Genomic DNA, 21,224 nt, shown 5'->3' with positions numbered 1-21,224 from the left:
GTAATATGCGACCAATCGACTGATTGGCCCTTTCTGCTTGACCGTTAGACTGGGGATGAAACCCGGAAGAGAGACTGACGGAAGCACCAATCAAACGACAGAACTCCCTCCAAAACTGTGACGTGAATTGCGGACCTCTGTCTGAAACGGCGTCTAACGGGAGGCCATGAATTCTGAACACATTCTCAATGATGATTTGTGCCGTCTCCTTAGCGGAAGGAAGCTTAGCGAGGGGAATGAAATGTGCCGCCTTAGAGAACCTATCGATAACCGTAAGAATCACAGTCTTCCCCGCAGACGAAGGCAGACCGGTAATAAAGTCTAAGGCGATGTGAGACCATGGTCGAGAAGGAATGGGAAGCGGTCTGAGACGACCGGCAGGAGGAGAGTTACCTGACTTAGTCTGCGCGCAGTCCGAACAAGCAGCCACGAAACGACGCGTGTCCCGCTCCTGAGTAGGCCACCAAAACCGCTGGCGAATAGAAGCAAGCGTACCCCGAACGCCGGGGTGGCCAGCTAACTTGGCAGAGTGAGCCCACTGAAGAACAGCCAGACGAGTAGAGACAGGAACGAACAGAAGGTTACTAGGACAAGCGCGCGGCGACGCAGTGTGAGTGAGTGCTTGCTTTACCTGTCTCTCAATTCCCCAGACAGTCAACCCGACAACACGCCCTTCAGGGAGAATCCCCTCGGGGTCGGTAGAAGCCACAGAAGAACTAAAGAGACGGGATAAGGCATCAGGCTTGGTGTTCTTATTTCCCGGGCGATAGGAAATCACGAACTCGAAACGAGCGAAAAACAACGCCCAACGAGCTTGACGTGCATTAAGTCGTTTGGCCGAACGGATGTACTCAAGGTTCTTATGGTCAGTCCAAACGACAAAAGGGACGGTCGCCCCCTCCAACCACTGTCGCCATTCGCCTATGGCTAAGCGGATGGCGAGCAGTTCGCGGTTACCCACATCATAGTTGCGCTCCGATGGCGACAGGCGATGAGAAAAGTAAGCGCAAGGATGGACCTTATCGTCAGAGTGGAAGCGCTGAGACAGAATGGCTCCCACGCCCACCTCTGAAGCGTCAACCTCGACAATGAATTGTTTAGTGACGTCAGGAGTAACAAGGATAGGGGCGGATGTAAAACGCTTCTTGAGGAGATCAAAAGCTCCCTGGGCGGAACCGGACCACTTAAAGCAAGTCTTGACAGAAGTCAGAGCTGTGAGAGGGGCAGCCACTTGACCGAAATTACGAATGAAACGCCGATAGAAATTAGCGAAACCGAGAAAGCGCTGCAACTCGACACGTGACTTAGGGACGGGCCAATCGCTGACAGCCTGGACCTTAGCGGGATCCATCTGAATGCCTTCAGCGGAAATAACAGAACCGAGAAATGTGACAGAGGAGACATGAAAGGCGCACTTCTCAGCCTTCACGTAGAAACAATTCTCTAAAAGGCGCTGGAGTACACGTCGAACGTGCTGAACATGAATCTCGAGTGACGGTGAAAAAAATCAGGATATCGTCAAGGTAAACGAAAACAAAAATGTTCAGCATGTCTCTCAGTACATCATTAACTAATGCCTGAAAGACAGCTGGAGCATTAGCGAGACCGAACGGCAGAACCCGGTATTCAAAATGCCCTAACGGAGTGTTAAACGCCGTTTTCCACTCGTCCCCCTCTCTGATGCGTACGAGATGGTAAGCGTTACGAAGGTCCAACTTAGTAAAGCACCTGGCTCCCTGCAAAATCTCGAAGGCTGACGACATAAGGGGAAGCGGATAACGATTCTTAACCGTTATGTCATTCAGCCCTCGATAATCCACGCAGGGGCGCAGAGTACCGTCCTTCTTCTTAACAAAGAAAAATCCCGCTCCGGCGGGAGAGGAAGAAGGCACCACGGTACCGGCGTCGAGAGAAACAGACAGATAATCCTCGAGAGCCTTACGTTCGGGAGCCGACAGAGAGTATAGTCTACCCCGAGGGGGAGTGGTCCCCGGAAGGAGATCAATACAACAATCATACGACCGGTGAGGAGGAAGGGAGCTGGCTCTGGACCGACTGAAGACCGTGCGCAGATCATGATATTCCTCCGGCACTCCTGTCAAATCACCAGGTTCCTCCTGAGTAGAGGGGACAGAAGACACAGGAGGGATAGCAGACATTAAACACTTCACATGACAAGAAACGTTCCAGGATAGGATAGAATTACTAGACCAATTAATAGAAGGATTATGACATACTAGCCAGGGATGACCCAAAACAACAGGTGTAAAAGGTGAACGAAAAATCAAAAAGGAAATGGTCTCACTGTGGTTACCAGATACTGTGAGGGTTAAAGGTAGTGTCTCACATCTGATACTGGGGAGAAGACTACCATCTAAGGCGAACATGGGCGTGGGCTTCCCTAACTGTCTGAGAGGAATGTCATGTTTCCGAGCCCATGCTTCGTCCATAAAACAACCCTCAGCCCCAGAGTCTATCAAGGCACTGCAGGAAGCAGCCGAACCGGTCCAGCGTAGATGGACCGACAAGGTAGTACAGGATCTTGATGGAGAGACCTGAGTAGTAGCGCTCACCAGTAGCCCTCCGCTTACTGATGAGCTCTGGCTTTTACTGGACATGACATGACAAAATGTCCAGCAGAACCGCAATAGAGGCAAAGGCGGTTGGTGATTCTCCGTTCCCTCTCCTTAGTCGAGATGCGAATACCTCCCAGCTGCATGGGCTCAGTCTCTGAGCCGGTGGGAGGAGATGGTTGAGATGCGGAGAGGGGAAACACCGTTAACGTGAGCTCTCTTCCACGAGCTCGGTGACGAAGATCTACCCGTCGTTCTATGCGGATGGCGAGTGCAATCAAAGAGTCCACGCTGGAAGGAACCTCCCGGGAGAGAATCTCATCCTTAACCTCAGCGTGGAGTCCCTCCAGAAAACGAGCGAGCAACGCCGGCTCGTTCCAGTCACTGGATGCAGCAAGAGTGCGAAACTCTATAGAGTAATCCGTTATGGATCGATCACCTTGACCTAGGGAAGCCAGGGCCCTGGAAGCCTCCTTCCCAAAAACTGAACGATCAAAAACCCGTATCATCTCCTCTTTAAAGTTCTGATAATCGTTAGAACACTCAGCCCTTGCCTCCCAGATAGCTGTGCCCCACTCCCGAGCCCGACCAGTAAGGAGTGATATGACGTAAGCGATCCGAGCTCTCTCACTAGAGTACGTGTTGGGCTGGAGAGAGAACACAATATCACACTGGGTGAGAAAAGAGCGACACTCAGTGGGCTGCCCAGAGTAACATGGTGGGTTATTAACCCTAGGTTCCGGAGACTCGGAAGACCAGGAAGTAGCTGGTGGCACGAGACGAAGACTCTGAAACTGTCCAGAGAGATCGGAGACCTGAGCGGCCAGGGTCTCAACGGCATGACGAGCAGCAAACAATTCCTGCTCGTGTCTGCCGAGCATTGCTCCCTGGAACTCGACGGCAGTGTTGAGAGAATCCATAGTCGCTGGGTCCATCTTGGTCGGATTCTTCTGTTATGCTGGTGAATGAGGACCCAAAAGCGACGTAATAGTAACAGAGTCTTTATTCCAGTATTAAACAAATAATGATTCTCCTGGATATTATCAATGGTCAATCCAAAACAGGAAACTGAAATCCTCTCGTCAATAGAGAGGAACGACTGGAGACGCGACCACAGACTGCAGGTCGCTTCAGGAAGGCACTGGCCGTAGCTGACAGTTTGACCGCGGACCCATAGCGGATGCAGGCAATGAGGCAGTGATCGCTGAGATCCTGATTGAAAACAGCAGAGGTGTATTTGGAGGGCAAGTAGGTCAGGATAATATCTATGAGGGTGCCCATGTTTACGGATTTAGGGTTGTACCTGGTGGTTTCCTTGAAAATTTGTGTGAGATTGAGGGCATCTATCTTAGATTGTAGGACTGCTGGGGTGTTAAGCATATCCCAGTTTAGGTCACCTAACAGAACAAACTCTGAAGATAGATGGGGGGCAATCAATTCACATATGGTGTCCAGAGCATAGCTGGGAGCTGAGGGGGGTCGATAACAGGCGGCAACAGTGAGAGACTTATTTCTGGAGAGATCCATTTTTAAAATTAGAAGCTCGAACTGTTTGGGCATAGACCTGGAAAGTATGACAGAACTTTGCAAGCTATCTCTGCAGTAGATTGCAACTCCTCCCTTTTTGGCAGTTCTATCTTGATGGAAAATGTTGTAGTTGGGTATGGAAATCTCAGAATTTTTGGTGGCCTTCCTAAGCCAGGATTCAGACATGGCAAGAACATTGGGGTTGGCGGAGTGTGCTAAAGCAGTGAGTAAAACAACCTTAGGGAGGAGGCTTCTGATGTTAACATGCATGAAACCAAGGCTACTTCGATTACAGAAGTCAACAAATGAGAGTGCCTGGGGACACGCAGGGCCTCGGTTAGCCTCCACATCACCCGAGGAACAGAGGAGGAGTAGGATGAGGGTACGGCTAAAGGCTAGCAAAACTGGTCATCTGGTGCGTTGGGGACAGATAATAAAAGGAGCAGATTTCTGGGCGTGGTAGAATAGATTCAGGGCATAATGTGCAGACAGGGGTATGGTGGAGTGCGGGTACAGTGGAGGTAAGCCCAGGCACTGAGTGATGATAAGAGAGGTTGCATCTCTGGACATGCTGGTTATACTGCGTGAGGTCACCGCATGTGTGGGAGGTGGGACAAAGGAGGTATCTAAGGCATGTACAGTGGGACTAGGGGCTCCGCAGTAAACTAAAACAATGATAATTATCCTAAACAACAGTATACAAGGCCTATTGACATTTGAGAGAGACATAAAGCGAGGCATAAAGCAATCAAAGTGTTGATTGGGAGAGCTAGCTAAGTCAACAACGGGTAAGACAACAACAGCTAATCAGCTAAGTCAACAACAACAGGTAAAATGGCGATGAATGGGCAGAGAGGGTTGGTTAACTACACACAGGGCCTGAGTTCGGGGCTAGGGCCGACAGATAAACAAAGGTAAACAAAGTGGAGTACCGTGATATATGAACAGTCCAGCAGGCATCAGCCATGTAGCCAAGTGATCATAGGGTCCAGTGTACAGCAATAGATGAAACAGGGAAGCAGCTAGGTAGTCGTTACTACGCTAGCACGCGGGAGACACAACGTTTAAAGTTAGCAGTCCGGGGTAAGTTGAAGCGTCTGCTCCGTAGTCCGGCAAAGGCCGGTTGAAGGCACAGCTGATGGAATTACGTCTGCGGACCAGTCGTGGTGGTACGGCGGGGCGCCGTGTCGACGAAGGGACCGGGCCAGATGGCGAAAGAGGTATTGTAGTTGTGGGAGTTTCATTTGCTAGCCGGGAGATGCGCCTGGCTCAGGGCTAGCGTCGGGGCTGGGTCACTCAGTTGAAGATAGCTAGCTGTGATGATCAATGGTCGGCAGGAATCTGGCGTTGTAGTGGAGAAAAACAGTCCGAGGCTGGCAGGTATAATCCAGGCAAAAAAAACGGCTGGTGCCTGAGCAGAGGGTAAAGGCCGCTAGCAGTGGCTAACAATGACTAAATGGCTAGTAACTTAGCTAATTAGCTGGCTACCTTCTGATGAAAGTTTTGGCTATAGGGTCTAAAAAAATTGCGGATCCGTGTCACATTGAGTGAGGCGGGTTACCGGAAGGTATATTTAATTTAAAAATGGAAAAAGAGATGTGCCTTCCTCAGACCTGATTACACATGGAGTGTGCGACTTTCTTTATTTTAATAGTTTTTAGTTTATTCGCCATTAGTCAGCACCCCCACACAAACTATTATTCTGGGTGTGTCAGCGCATGTTTTTTTTTATCTACTAGTATATTAGAATACAAAATTTATTAGGAAATTTACAGGCAAATCACTACGGAATCCTCGTCTCTCATGATTGAAGCCTGCTCTATCTTTGGTGCTAACATTAGCAAAGAATAACAGCCAAATACAGCCTTAGCAACTGTAGAAGCAACCATTCAAAAACACTGTAGGCCTATTGGAACTAATAAGTTTTAAAAAATGGCTATTTGGAAAGGGTGCAATAGCTGCCGGAGCTGTAAATTCGACAGTGATTGTGGGAGTGGTTTTGGCGAATGGAATCATGGCAGTTTAAGCCTTGAAAAACTATAAATATAAATCTATAGGTTTTTGAGCGTCTATTTAAAATATTTACAGATGTATTAGACAAAGACAACCAGAGCAACATTTAGCAGGGAGTTCCAATATGATCTGAAAAGTTATATCACTAAATACTTCATAACAACAACCCAAATGTTAAAAGTGACGGAGTTGCCCTTTAAGGGCCTATGTATTATCCATGTTTGGTTCAACTACAATCTAACCACAAAGCTGGCCATCTATTCCACTCTCTTTCTGTCTGCCCGCCCCCTTTCCTTCTAAGTTCAAGAGGAGTGCACAGTGCTATGAAATGCTTACTTGCAGGTTCACCTCTTGACAATGCAACAACAATAGAAAAAGTAAGTAGCTAAGTGAATAAAAAGAGTAATAAAAACAAAAGGTCAATTAAATATATTCACAGATTTAATAATGGGCAGTTATTTTTACAAAGTTACATAACCTATATGGAAATAACAGACATAAGCTAATCGTGTTTACCTGTAGAATGGAATAGGTTATAAGACCTCTATGATTCATTTCATTTCGTCACTTCTAACACCTCAACATTGCCAATTTTAAACAGGGTTAAATATCTAGTTGTACTAAAGTTCAGCTTCAGTCCACAGGGGTGCACTGTGTCACTGTCAGAAGATGTGTGCTTAAGTTAGAAAAACATTCTCTCATCTCTTCGGTCTCAGCTAGCTAGCCAGCTACTAGTAGCTACTGAGGTAGCTAGTCAGCCAAGCTGGAAATATACACTTTTCCTAATATCATGACTTATATCAACATCCTTAGCTTGCCCATTCACTAAATATACTGTTAAATAACTCTGGCGGACAATCAATAGCTTATGGATGCTGAGCGCTAACACTAGCTTATTAGCATTAGCCAACCCTTATGCTGAGGGACACTAGATAGCTAGCTAGTTAGCTACCATCAACCCTGCACAAACCTGAGACTAACTCGTGCTGCTGCTGCACATTGACTTTCTGGCTGTTCTGCCCTCTCCACCTCATTCACTGTTGCCTGCTTGTGTTCAATCTGCTCACTTTTTTTACCTCTCTTTCAGAAGAAGTTCTGAATATCCATATTTGCTCTTTGAAATGCTGCAGGCTCTGAAATGCTGCAGGCTCGTTTTGCTGAGTGATGACTTCAAAGACAGTACAGTAGGAAGATAGACAGAAACTGCTTCTCCAATAGAAATCCAAGATCACACTTGTAGGCGATGTCAAGATCATGCGCAGAAACACGTCAGAAGTCTAACGTTCGGCTCAAGCATTTTTACATTTACATTTAAGTCATTTAGCTGACGCTCTTATCCAGAGCGACTTACAAATTGGAAAGTTCATACATATTCATCCTGGTCCCCCCGTGGGGAATGAACCCACAACCCTGGCGTTGCAAGCGCCATGCTCTACCAACTGAGCCACACGGGACCATAAGACCTCTATGATTCATTTCATTTCGTCACTTCTAACACCTCAACATTGCCAATTTAAGCAGAACTGAGCTTGTACAGGCTGTCAAATCAAAGGCACTTCGATATGAAGTTGTTTTTGACAAAAATTAAAACCTGTCAGTTTGTCACTTTTACGAGGTTGGAGTAATAAAATGTTCAACTACTTAAGTCATTGGCTCGAATCTAGGTTGTGCATTTAGATTGAGAAAATGAACAACTAAGGAAGCACTTCAATCATTGACTTCTCAAACCCCAAACCCCCGAGTGGTCTGCTTGGTCTGTTTTGCAAGCGTTCCCGGAAGTCACGCAATGTTGCAACTCTGGGTTTAGAAACTCTGTGATGACTTGACATCTAACCGGCACTGTAGGGGTGGGGGAGGGGTCAAGGGATGTGAGCGGTCCACTGCGTTGTGAAATCTCGACCAATCACAGCAGGCACCGGCGCATCACTCCAGGTGCTTCTTGCTATTGCCTAGCGCAGTATATTGTATTGTTTATTTTTTCATCAAAATGTGTCAATAAAAAATAAATACAAAAATACTGCATAGTGCAAGTGATGTGGGGTTATGGAAACTCATGTCAGACATACAGCTTGAAATAAAAACATTTATAAAATAAATCATCAAAAGGTTTGGGGCTGGACCAAAAACACAGAGGCTTATCATCGTCACTGGCTTCAACCCCTGCATTAACTGGTATTGAATTTTCCTAAGCTCTAATATGTGCTGTATTCATCTCCCAGCATTAGTTATTGAACGGCGCCCTCCCCGGTTTCGACAACGAGATATATTGATAAGCTTTGTGCTGTGAAGGACAGAGAGGTGTTACCAACCACAACGCCTTCATTTCAGGACTCAAGGCTGATGGGCTAAGTTTGATATCTTATTACAATCTCATTATCTAAACTAGAAATGTCTATATTCAAAATGTTTAAATAAGAGTTGAGGTTCTTGCATGGTAGTTTTTGGGGGATTCTTCATCAAATTGAAAAATAAATATTTCTGGCCCGAATGACAATGATGGATCATGTTCCCTGGGGTAACTTTAGGAGTCATCTTTTCACCATACAGGACAAATGATCTAAATTATTACTCGTGGCACCACTTTCAACGGCCATGTCCTTGCTTTTATGTGAATGTAATGCCTGGTGTCAGGGTGACACTCTGAATAGTCTTTAGAATACTTTTGCCGCAGGATGTTTTTTTTTTACAGTATATGTTTATGGCAGCTGGATGGTGGTAACAACTGTTATCAAAGACTATGACATCATGCCACAGTGAATTGATTCACACTGTCTCAACACATGGGTTCCTTGGCCGACTTCAACATACTGTACTGTGACAAAATGGAGCTAGATGGATTTTTTGCCATATAACAAATAGTATTTTCCAAAATCTGAAATGGTTCTTCATAAAAGAGGAAGGACAAAAACACGATTGTAGACCTCAAGCAATGAACCCAGGTCCCATTACCTGAACAATATGTGCTCAATGCACAGGCAATAAAATGTACATTTCATTATTACCTACACATGTTACCATCACAAAAGCCTCGCTCCTAATATAATATAATAACAAATTGACAGGTGTGTCTGTGGACTTCCTATTCTCATTCCCATAGGACCATAACTTGGAAAGGAAAAGACAGCCTATCAAAGCAAACCAGGGGGCCTTCTCTCACTCCTCTTTAATCAGAGGAAGTGTGTGTGTGTGTGTGTGTGTGTGTGTGTGTGTGTGTGTGTGTGTGTGTGTGTGTGTGTGTGTGTGTGTGTGTGTGTGTGTGTGTGTGAGAGAGAGTCCCACATGGGGCTTTACGTGGCTGTGTGTGTGAAGGTCAGGTAAATACAACTAACGCTAGCTCCACCTCTGCGTCTCCCCAGCCACCTGAGGTCCCCGCAAAATCAATAGGTTGGGTCCTTATTGATTGCTTGCCTTTTGTGTTTTAGTATGTATGTATACATACAGAGACATGTCATAGAGACAGGTAAAGTGAACTTCAATATCAATGGAGGCTGCTGAGGGGAGGACAGCTCATAATAATGGCTGGAACGGAACTAATGGAATGGCATCAAACACATGGAAACCATGTGATACCACTCCACTGATACTGCTTCAGCCATTACCATGAGCCCGTCCTCCCCAATTAAGGTGCCAACAACCCCCTGTGTTCAATATGTACGTTTATTACTCTTTTTGTTTTTAAACAACCATTATTTGTGGCTTTTATTGTTTTGTATTTGTATGTATATTTAACAGAACAAGGTGAATTTATTCTGGGTATAATTGAGTGCAGTAGTGCTAATTATGAGAGCATAATAAAATGGGTCATCAGGCCTCACAATGAAAGCTAGTCCATAGCTAATTATAGTACATGATGACTTTGATCTCAAAGGTGAGGGAGTTGGATTATGCTGTGCCTCATTTGAATACAAATGTATCTGCATAGTTCTCCACTTGGGGATACCTCACACATTTTTATGAACTGTTATAAAATATATGAACTATAAACTCTGTGAACTATGTAATTTGTACATGATATGTCTTTTATACATGATCTAACCATGCCATCTCTCACCCCCAGCTGTTTCTATGAGAGGGACAGTCTATGTGATGAGTAGGACTTCATACAGCCAGGGAACATATGGTCTCAGTGTATGACAGCTGGGATTCAATCAACCACTCTGTCCAAACTCATATTACAGATTAACTGTAAATGTTTTAGGTAGATATATTAATATTGTGGTTATGTGAATGAGAAATTCCATTCCATCTCTCCGTAGAGACAGTTATCATGCAAAGAGCCTTGGCTTCGACAACAATGTTCTTCAGAAATGCAGAGTACAGAATGAATAGGGTGTACCAGTTAATATGAATACATATCTCTCGCTCTGTTGGTGTCCTTGGTTTCTGAAAGGCCTTCCTCTATTGGCTAGGTATGTCGAGTGGGGGACAGAGTCAATAGCACCGTTGGACTATCTCCTCTGCAGCCTAAGAGCTTTGCCTATGTATTGAGTGGGGATCCAGGATGCTGGGGAAGCATTTTTGAATGGTCAAGGTCAGACAACAAAGGCATTTCAGTCTTTTGTGTTGTTGTGTCCGTGTGTGTGTGTGTGTGTGTGTGTGTGTGTGTGTGTGTGTGTGTGTGTGTGTGTGTGTGTGTGTGTGTGTGTGTTTGTTTGTTTGTTTGTGTTTTCCATCACTTTCTTTAATTAAGTGAACAAAGACAGCGGGCCTGAATCGTAAAGCACAATAACATTGTTTGCCTGTATACTGTACCAAGTAGCTTTTTCTTCTCAATCAAGAGCTGGAGGTGATTTGGATTCCAGTAATTGCTAGTGTTGAATAATGTATGACAGCATTTTATAGCAGGGTTTCTCTTTACATTCCACCATACATCGTTGGACCACAGAAAAAGGTTGAATTGATAAGTTCATGTCACCTCTTATGAGAGGTCTTATGTCTTTTCAACTCCCACTGTTGATCTCTACACTGTCACTTCACCAATCATGACCTGTAAGTGTATTTTTCATGCTCTCACCTTTGCTTGTTATAATTGTGTCACTAATTCCTCATTATGGACGTTGTATTTCTTGCTGCACTTTTGTAAAGCAGGGCTACCTTGCAAAAGAGACATTGTTCTCAATGGGACTTCCTTGTAGAAATAAAGTTTAAATCAAGTAATCATGTAATAGATCTGCATTCTACTGATAGATCAGTCATAATTCCAGTATCAACACATATCAACATATTTGGCTTCAGTTTGAAGACCACTCATTTTCACTTCCATTTCCCAAGTTTCTGTACTTACTTCACCAGTGAACTTAGCGAACACTAATAATATCTGTGGTCATCTGTTAAGCCATCTGAATTAAGCACATCCCATGCTTATCTGATGAAATAGGGACAGCTTATTCCCTATGATATCATCCTGAATCCTGGATCTAATGTCTTGTCAGCTGGACATGTCCTCCACGTGTGATAGGGAGCTTATAAAACTATGAGAATTCAGAAAGGCACGTTTCAGGGTTCCCATCAAATCCCTTGGATGACGGGCAGCGGGAGAAATTAGTTTTCCCTGCTAAAGCCGTTATTTCCCCCAGGATTGGACTGAAACAGACCATACATTTATATATCTCTGGTTCAAACAGACAGTCCTCAGAGCTTTAGGTTTAAAATAATTCTAAGGGTTATCCATTGTCTAAAGGTTTCTTCTTTTATCAAATGGAGTCAGGACATTAAAGTTGAATAGTGTCGCAGAAATCCTGTGTTTTGTTAAAGATAGATTAGGAATATTGAATTGTTGTTGAAATACACAGTGTACAGTGCCTTCAGAAAGTATTCACACCCCTTGACCTTTTCAACATTTTGTTGTGTTACAGCCTGAATTGTGTCACTGGCCGACACACAATACCCCGTAATGTCAAAGTGGAATTATGTTTTTCAAAATTTTTACAAATTTATATCAAATGTAAAGCTGAAATGTCTTGAGTCAATAAGTATTCAACCCCTTTGTTATGGCAAACCTAAATAAGTTCAGGAGAAAAAAATTAGCTTAACAAGTTACGGTGCATTCGGAAAGTATTCAGACCCCATGACTTTTTCCACATTTTGTTACGTTACAGCCTTATTCTAAAATGGATTAAATAACAAAAAAATCCTCATAAATCTAAACACAATACCCCATAATGACAAAGTGAAAAGAGGTTTTTAGAAATTTGTGCAAGTTTTTATTGATTTAAAAGAACTGTATACTTATTTACATAAGTATTCAGACACTTTGCAATGTGACTCGAAATTGAGCTCAGGTGCATCCTGTTTCCATTGATCATCCTTGAGATGTTTCTACAACTTGATTGGAGTCCACCTGTGGTCAATTCAATTGATTGGACATGATTTTGAAAGGCAAACAACTGTCTATATCAGGTCCAATAGTTGACAGTGCATGTCACAGCAAAAACCAAGCCATGAGGTCGAAGGATTGTCCATAGAGCTCCGAGACAGCATTGTGTTGACGCACAGATCAGGGGAAAGGTACCCAAAAAATTCTGCAGCATTGAAGGTCTCCAAGAACTCAGTGGCCTCTATCATTCTTAAATGGAAGAAGTTTGAAACCACCAAGGCTCTTTCTAGAGCTGGCTGCCCGGCCAAACTGAGCAATTGGGGGAGAAGGGCCTTGGTCAGGGAGGTGACCAAGAACCCAATGGTCACTCTGAAAGAGCTCCAGAGTTCCTCTGTGGAGATGGGAGAACCTTCCAGAAGGACAACCATCTCTACAATACTCTACCAATCAGGCCCTTATGGTAGAGTGGCCAGACGGAAGTCACTCCTCAGTAAAAGGCACATGACAGCCCACTTGGAGTTTGCCAAAAAACACCTAAAGACTCTCAGACCATGAGAAACAAGATTCTCTTGTCTGGTAAAACCAAGATTGAACTCTTTGGCCTGAATGCCAAGTGTCACATCTGGAGGAAACCAGGCACCATCCCTACAGCAAAGCATGGAGTTTAGCAGCATCATGCAGTGGTGATTTTTTTTCAGGGGCAGGGACTGGGAGACTAGTCAGGATCAAGAGAAGGATGAACGGAGCAAAGTACTGTCACGACTTCCGCCGAAGTCCGTCCCTCTCCTTGTTCGGGCGGTGTTCGTCCCTCATGTCCTTGTCGGAGATTGTTTTGATTGTATGTGATGTGCTATTTAGTGTTGGTGTGCGACGGGTTTTGTACCCACGTTGTTATTTTGTACATTTTGGTTGTTTTGGAGTTCTGACAGCATTTATTAAACAACTCCGTTTATACCAAGTTCGTTCTCCTGCGCCTGACTTCCCTGCCACCAACACGCACCCCTTACAAGTACAGATAGATCCTTGATGAAAACCTGCTCCAGAGCACTTAGGACCTCAGAATGGGGCAAAGGTTCACCTTCCAACAGGACAACGACCCTAAGCATACAAGACAACGCAGGAGTGGCTTCGGGACAAGTCTCTGAATGTTCTTGAGTGGTCCAGCCAGAGCCCGGACTTAAACCCGATCGAACATCGCTGGAGAGACCTGAAAATAGCTGTGCAGTGACGCTCCCCATCCAACCTGACAGAACTTGAGAGGATCTGCAGAGAAGAATGAGAGAAACTCTCCAAATACAGTTGTGCCAAGTTTGTAGTGTCACACCCAAGAAGACTTGAGGCTGTAATCGTTGTCAAAGCTGCTTCAACAAAGTAAAGGGTCGGAATACTTATGTACATGTGATATTATTATTTTTTATACATTTGCAAAAATGTCTAAAAAACTGTTTTTGCTTTGTGATAATGGGGTATTGTGTGTAGATTGATGAGGGAAAAAACTATTTAATACATTTTAGAAGAAGACTGAAATGTAACAAAATGTGGAAAAAGTCAAGGGGTATGAATACTTTCCCAATGCACTGAACATAATAAGTTGCATGGACTCACTCTGTGTGCAATAATAGTATTTAACATTTTTGAATGACTCATCTCTGTACCCCACACATACAATTATCTGTAAGGTCCCTCAGTCGAGAGTGAATTTTAAACACAGATTCAACCACAAAGACCAGGGAGGTTTTCCAATGCCTATTAAAGAAGGGCACCTATTGGTAGATGAGTCAAAAAAAATATATATATATATTGAATATGCCTTTGAGCATGGGGAAGTTATTAATTACACTTTGGATGCTGTATCAATACACCCAGTCACTACAAAGATACAGGCGTCCTTCCTAACTCAGTTGCCAGAGAGGATAGAAACCGCTCAGGGATTTCACCATGAGGCCAATGGTGGCTTTAAAACAGTTAGAGTTTAATGGCTGTGATAGGAGAAAACTGAGGATGCATCAACAACATTGTATACTGAAAAATATAAACGCAACATGTAAAGTGTTGGTCCCATGTTTTATGAGCTGAAATAAAAGATCCCAGAAATTGTCTACACGCACAAAAAGCTTACTTTATCTAAAATGTTGTGCACAAATTTGATTACATCCCTGTTATTGAGCATTTCTCATTTGCCAAGATAATCCATCCACCTGACAGGTGTGGCATATCAATAAGCTGATTAAATAGCATGATCATTACAGAGGTGCACCTTGTGCTGGGGACAATAAAATGCCACTCTAAAATGTGCTGTTTTGACACACAACACAATGCCACAGATGTCTCAAGTTTTGAGGGAGCATGCAATTGGCATGCTGACTGCAATAATTTCCAACAGAGTTGTTTGCCAGAGAGTTGAATGTTCATTTCTCTACCATAAGCCGCCTCCAACGTCGTTCTAGAGAATTTGGCAGTACGTCCAACCGGCCTCATGTCCAACCGGCCTCACAACTGCAGACCACGTGTAACCATGCCACCCGGACAGCTGGTCTGAGACAGCTGATGAAACTGATGAGTATTTCTGTCTGTAATAAAGCCCTTTTTTGGTGAAAAACTAATTCTGATTGGCTGGGCCTAGCTCCCCAGTGGGTGGGCATGGCTCCTATGTGGGTGGGCTTATACCCTCCCAGGCCCACACATGGCTGTACCCCTGCCCAGTCATGTGAAATCCATAGATTAGGGCTCTGATTCAGAGGGGTTGGGTTAAATGAGGAAGACACATTTCAGTTGAATACATTCAGTTGGACAACTGACTAGCTATCCCCTTTGCCTAATACATTTATTTCAATTGACTGATTTCCTTATAGGAACTGTAACTGAGTAAAATCGTTGAAATTGTTGCATGTTGCGTTTATATTTTTGCTCAGTAGTTACTCCACAACACTAACCTAAATGACTGTACAAAATAAAATATTCCAAAACATACATCCTGTTTGCAACAAGGCACTAAAGCAATACCGCAAAACATGGAGCTGCCTTCTACAAAGTATTAACTCAGGGGTGTGAATACTTATGTTAATGAGATATTTAATTTTCAATAAACATTTCTAAAAACATGTTTTCACTTTGTCATTATAGGGTATTGTGCGTAGATGGATGAGATGGATATGTTTTATTTCATCCATTTTGAATTCAAGCTATAACAACAAAATGTGTAATTAGTCAAGGGGTATGAATACTTTCTGAAGGCATTGAAGAGAATGTTCTACATGTCAAGTCAGCTTTGACATTGGACTTTGAACTCCCTCTGTGACGGTCATAACAGGGTTTGACTGACAGCCCTTTGGCCGCTTCTGTTCCTGTCTACGTGCGTCCTTCAGCCCTCATCACCGTCAACTATATGACATCACCAGGAAGAGAGAGGGGCAGAAAGTGGGCCTTTTAAAGCTTGTTTAAGGTGCATTGGGCCAGCGTGTCAGTTATGCTCTATCCACCTCTCTCGCTCTCTGTCCACGTCAGCATGCAGCTCTGGCTGCAACCCTGTGGCCAACTGTTCTCTTTTTTTTGCAGAAGGGCACAAAAGTCCATGTTTTAAAATGCTTACCAGGCTCTGGCTTCATTTAGTGGCCATAACGCAGATCCGCAGTGTTTCATTGGGAACTTAGTCCCGTGGGGAAACATTGAGTGACTGAACAAGCAGCACTTTTGCTCTGCTGCTAGTGTTGTTGGTGGTGTGGTGCCTCAGTAAGTTACTGGTAAGGAAACTCAATGTGACTTCCTATAACTTTTGTTCTCCATGCTAATGGCCAGATTGAGCATATCTAACCCTAGTAGAAGACTCCTGACATATCAAAACTTACATGCTGTTGTTGCCAAATTTGTAAAAACAAAAAGAAAATACATAACACTGACAGGTTAAAGGCCTTACAAGGACATATACAGTTGAAGTCGGAAGTTTACATACACTTAGGTTGGGGTCATTAAAACTAGTTTTTCAACCACTCCGCAAATTTCTTGTTAACAAACTATAGTTTTGGCAAGCCGGTAAGGACATCTACTTTGTGCATGACACAAGTAATTTCTCCAACAATTGTTCACAGACAGAATATTTCACTTATAATTCACTGTATCACAATTGCAGTGGGTCAGAAGTTGACATACACTAAGTTGACTGTGCCTTTAAACAGCTTGGAAAATTCCAGAAAATGATGTCATGGCTTTAGAAGCGTTTGATAGGCTAATTGACATCATTTGAATCAATTGAAGGTGTACCTGTGGATGTATTTCAAGGCCTACCTTCGAACTCAATGCCTCTTCGCTTGACATCATGGAAAAATTCAAAAAATCATTTTTTGCAGACCTCCACAAGTCTGGTTCATCCTTGGGAACAATTTCCAAACGCCTGAAGGTACCACAATCATCTGTACAAAAAATAGTACGCAAGTATAAACACCATGGGACCACGCAGCCGTCATACCACTCAGGAAGGAGACGCGTTCTGTCTCCTAGAGATGAATGTACTTTGGTGTGAAAAGTGCAAATCAATCCCAGAACAACAGCAAAGGACCTTGTGAAGATGCTGGAGGAAACAGGTACAAAAGTATCTATATCCACATTAAAACGAGTCCTATATCGACATAACCTGAAAGGCCGCTCAGAAAGGAAGAAGCCACTGCTCCAAAACCGCCATAAAAAAAGCCAGATTATGGTTTGTAACTGAACATGGGGACAAACATCATACTTTTTGGAGAAATGTCCTCTGGTCTGATGAAACAAAAATAGAACTGTTCAGCCATAATGACCATTGTTATGTTTGGAGGAAAAAGGGTGAGGCTTGCAAGCTGAAGAATCATGTTGTGGGGGTGCTTTGCTGCAGGAGGGACTGGTGCACTTCACAAAATAGATGGCATCATGAGGTAGGAAAATTATGTGGATATATTGAAGCAATATCTCAAGACATCAGTCATGAAGTTAAAGCTTGGTCGCAAACGGGTCTTCCAAATGGACAATGACCCCACGCATACTTCCAAAGTTGTGGCAAAATGGCTTAAAAGGACAACAAAGTCAAGGTATTGGAGTGGCCATGACAAAGCCCTGACCTCAATCCTATAGAAAATTTGTAGGCAGAACTGAAAAAGCGTGTGCGAGCAAGGAGGCCTACAAACCTGACTTAGTTACACCAGCTCTGTCAGGAGGAATGGGCCAAAATCCACCCAACTTATTGTGGGAAGCTTGTGGAAGGCTACCCGAAACGTTTGACCCAAGTTAAACAATTTAAAGGCAATACTACAAATACAAATTTAGTGTATGTAAACTTCTGACCCACTGGGAATGTGATGAAAGAAATAAAAGCTGAAATAAATCATTCTCTCTACTATTATTCTGACATTTAATTTTTTTTTAAATAAAGTGGTGATCCTAACTGACCTAAGACAGGGAATTTTTACTAGGATTAAATGTAAGGAATTGTGAAAAACTGAGTTTAAATGTACTTGGCTAAAGTGTATGTAAACTTCCGACTTCAACTGTAGTAAGTCCTCCGTTCCATATTGCAAGACTTTTAAAGATTTATAATTACTGGTACTTTAAAATTATGTTTCGGTTACCTTGTCCTCCAGATGTTTTGCTGTTTCCGCCCGCTGTACCAGATCCTTGTCTCTGTAAAACACACAATGTACACAAAAAATATTAGGTTTAGGACTTCCAATCTGTATTAATAGTATTTTTTAGAAGCGTTGTTCAAGGAAAACCCCCTCTAGACTCCATCAGGAAAATGTGACAATTCCCATGATCCTCTGGGTTTACAGACACTACCATCACAGTCCTCTTAAATATCATGGGTACACTATAATTAATGTCTTTCCATATCTGATGCAAAATAACAGTATAAGTCACCTACAGTGTGAAATCACAGCTCATCTTGTCTACATTCTGATGGATGATGCTGATTTTAATCACTTTCCATTCCAAAAGCTCTACCTTTCGTCACATTAACTTGCAAATCAGCTCCATGCTCTGGGGAAATACAGAAGCGGTGTGTAAAAAGGTATCTTCATCTGCTCTGATTTGGGTAGCAAGAGCGTTCTGGGTAGCGAGGCTCCACTACGAGGTGAACCGGGTTCAGACACAATGTGCTGTTTGAGCTTCTGAGTGCAGGTACTGTCCAGATCCTACAGATGTAGGATCTTAATTTGAGCCCATTTGCTACAGTAGGACAAATAATCCTGCAGCAACAGGAAATCTAAATTATTATGTGGATTATAACTAATGGACATTTTTTCATAAGGAAAATCAAGTCAAAATTACAAACGTAAGAAGCCTTTTTCTAAACCTCAAATACACTACATGTTTTACATTTCCTGCATTGCAGGAGCTCAGGTTGATCAAAGTAAGATCCTACATCTGTACACTAAAAGACCCAGGCACGGTAAAAGCAGATATTACATTAGAGAGGAGTACAGGAGTGACACTCGCTTTCACAATGGAGAGATTAGGGATGCTATTCTTAGAATCATATTATACTCATCCTTTTAATATGCCGCAGCGGTGCAAGTGAGAGAAGGGATATCACAGGGAATGACAAAGGAGGAGACTCTTACAAACTGTAAGGCATTAGGGTTGTTAACAGCAGCAGGCATGTTCTGGTGAGACGTTTCAAATAATTTCAATGTAAATAAATAGTGTAATTAAAAGTGGCAAATGTTTCTATGAATGATGTGTCACAAGATGTTCTCCAAAGTGTGAATGTTTTCCAAAGTGTGAATGATGGGTGTCTCTCAAGCGAGCAAGATTATACAGTAGCTATGCATCTAACCAACCCCATTTAGCATTCGGTCTGACTAAGGGATGATTACACAGTTTGGGACATTTTCTTAATTTATTGCAATGAAAGGTTAAGCATCAACGGACTGTAAATATATATATATGTTTACAGTATAGTCCACTGAAAAAGATCATGCTGTAATACCAAGGCTCATTTACCACAATGAAGGATGTTAAATGCAACAAGAAAAGGTGATTACATCAGATGATCTTGTCGTTTTCTACTCCACCATATCTAACCATGCTAATTCAACACTAAGCATCTCTCCTGTAATTGATGTCCCTGCGCCTGTGCTCAGGACTGTGTTGGTGTCTTCATTTATCTTTAGAGTCACAACAAATAATAGCTAGAGGGATTCAATGGAGAGGAGCACGAAGGAACCAAATTCCAATACTCGGTCACTGCCGCAAACATTACCACACCATTCATTCAATATGTACATCATTTACAAGCAACCACCCTGGAGAAACTTCCCTCTATATAACTTTCATAAGGACTACAACAACTCCACTGCTCACGGTCAACCACAATTGAATTATTCCACCTGAAATATTAAAAGGGCTATGCCTATCGTGTATTATATGAGTCCTTGCATTACTACAACATTATCTATTTGAAATGGTTTCTCTCATGCATTAGCTACCCAATGGCGTCATAAAGGTATTTCAGATCTTGCAAAGTCACCTTCCTCATCACCATATATCCCAGTATCCCAGTTTGTCTCCCCTCCGGATGGAGGGGTTGTCAGCTCATGTTTCCCTATGGCTAATCAGGGCTGTCTGATGAAGGGAATTTCTCCTCATGAACATAAGTAGAGGGGGATCGATACCTCCATCAGGGAGTAGAGGGGGATCGATACCTCCTGCAGTTCCAAGACTAGCACAGACAAACATTGGCAAGGAGAAGATGTGCTCAATTGGGTGGGACTGCAGCATCTATGCTTTCCTCCTCTCTCTGCAGGGTTTTCAACTGATTATCCAGAATCTGAGCCATAATGACAGTGTCTTAAGTTAGCCACTGACTGATATTTGTGCTGGGCATGTTTTAAAGCTTGGTACTGAAAAAACAGTCAAATCTGGATGGATCAATATATATTGTATGATTCTTTGTGTCTCATGAAACATCCATGTGTGTATCCATGAAACATCCATGTGTGTATCAATGAAACATCCATGAAACCTCTGTCACGCCCTGGCCTTAGTTATCTTTGTTTTCTTTATTATTTTAATTAGGTCATGGTGTGACATGGGGGATGTTTGTGTGTTTTTGTCTATTCTAGGGTGTTTGTATTGTCTAGGGGGTTTTGTAGAGTTCATGGGGTTGTGTTCAGTGTAGGTGTTTATGTAAGTCTATGGTTGCCTGGATTGGTTCTCAATTAGAGACAGCTGTCTATCGTTGTCTCTGATTGAGAGCCATATTTAGGCAGCCATAGGCATTAGGTAGGTTGTGGGTAATTGTCTATGTCTTGACGTTAGTTGCTTGTGTCGGCACTTTCGTTTGATAGCGTCACGGCCGTTGTTTTGTCTAGTTTGTATTAGTGTTCGTTTCATCTTCTATTAAAAATATGTATTTATATCACGCTGCGCCTTGGTCCTCTCTTTCACCCGAAGACGATCGTGACAACCTCCATGTGTGTATCCATGAAACATCCATGTGTGTATCCATGAAACATCCATGTGTGTATCTATGAAACATTTCATGAGGATTTTTCTTCCCAATTCCAAACAAATCAGAGGAAATGCTATTGGATGGGGAGTTTACACTGCAACACAAACACAGGAGGAAATTGTTTATGTCGCTATCTTGTATTCTGGACTCTAGGGATTCACCCATAGAGCTATTCTCACCAGTACTTTCACCCCTATAACCCATTCCCTTTCGCCCACAGGTTCCCCATTTGGTCATGTCAGAGAGGCTTCCATGCTTTAATAGCCGAGGAGGTGAGGAGGCACAGTGCTACATGTTCTCCTTCTGCACATCTCTTCCT

General features: G+C 43.1%; 1 protein-coding gene across 1 annotated transcript in view; it reads right to left on the bottom strand.

Moving 5' to 3' along the window:
- The window catches only part of LOC139549324 (calmodulin regulator protein PCP4-like), a 54,630-nt gene that overhangs the window by 7,684 nt on the left and 25,722 nt on the right, over positions 1-21,224 (bottom strand). Inside the window, exon 2 of the mRNA XM_071359693.1 lies at positions 18,021-18,072. Coding sequence (XP_071215794.1) covers positions 18,021-18,072 — 52 coding nt within the window. The remainder of the gene's footprint in view (positions 1-18,020; positions 18,073-21,224) is intronic.

This window comes from Salvelinus alpinus, chromosome 22 (assembly GCF_045679555.1).
Source record: "Salvelinus alpinus chromosome 22, SLU_Salpinus.1, whole genome shotgun sequence".
Classification (NCBI taxonomy): Eukaryota; Metazoa; Chordata; class Actinopteri; order Salmoniformes; family Salmonidae; genus Salvelinus; species Salvelinus alpinus.
This window is presented reverse-complemented; position numbering and strand designations above follow the sequence as displayed.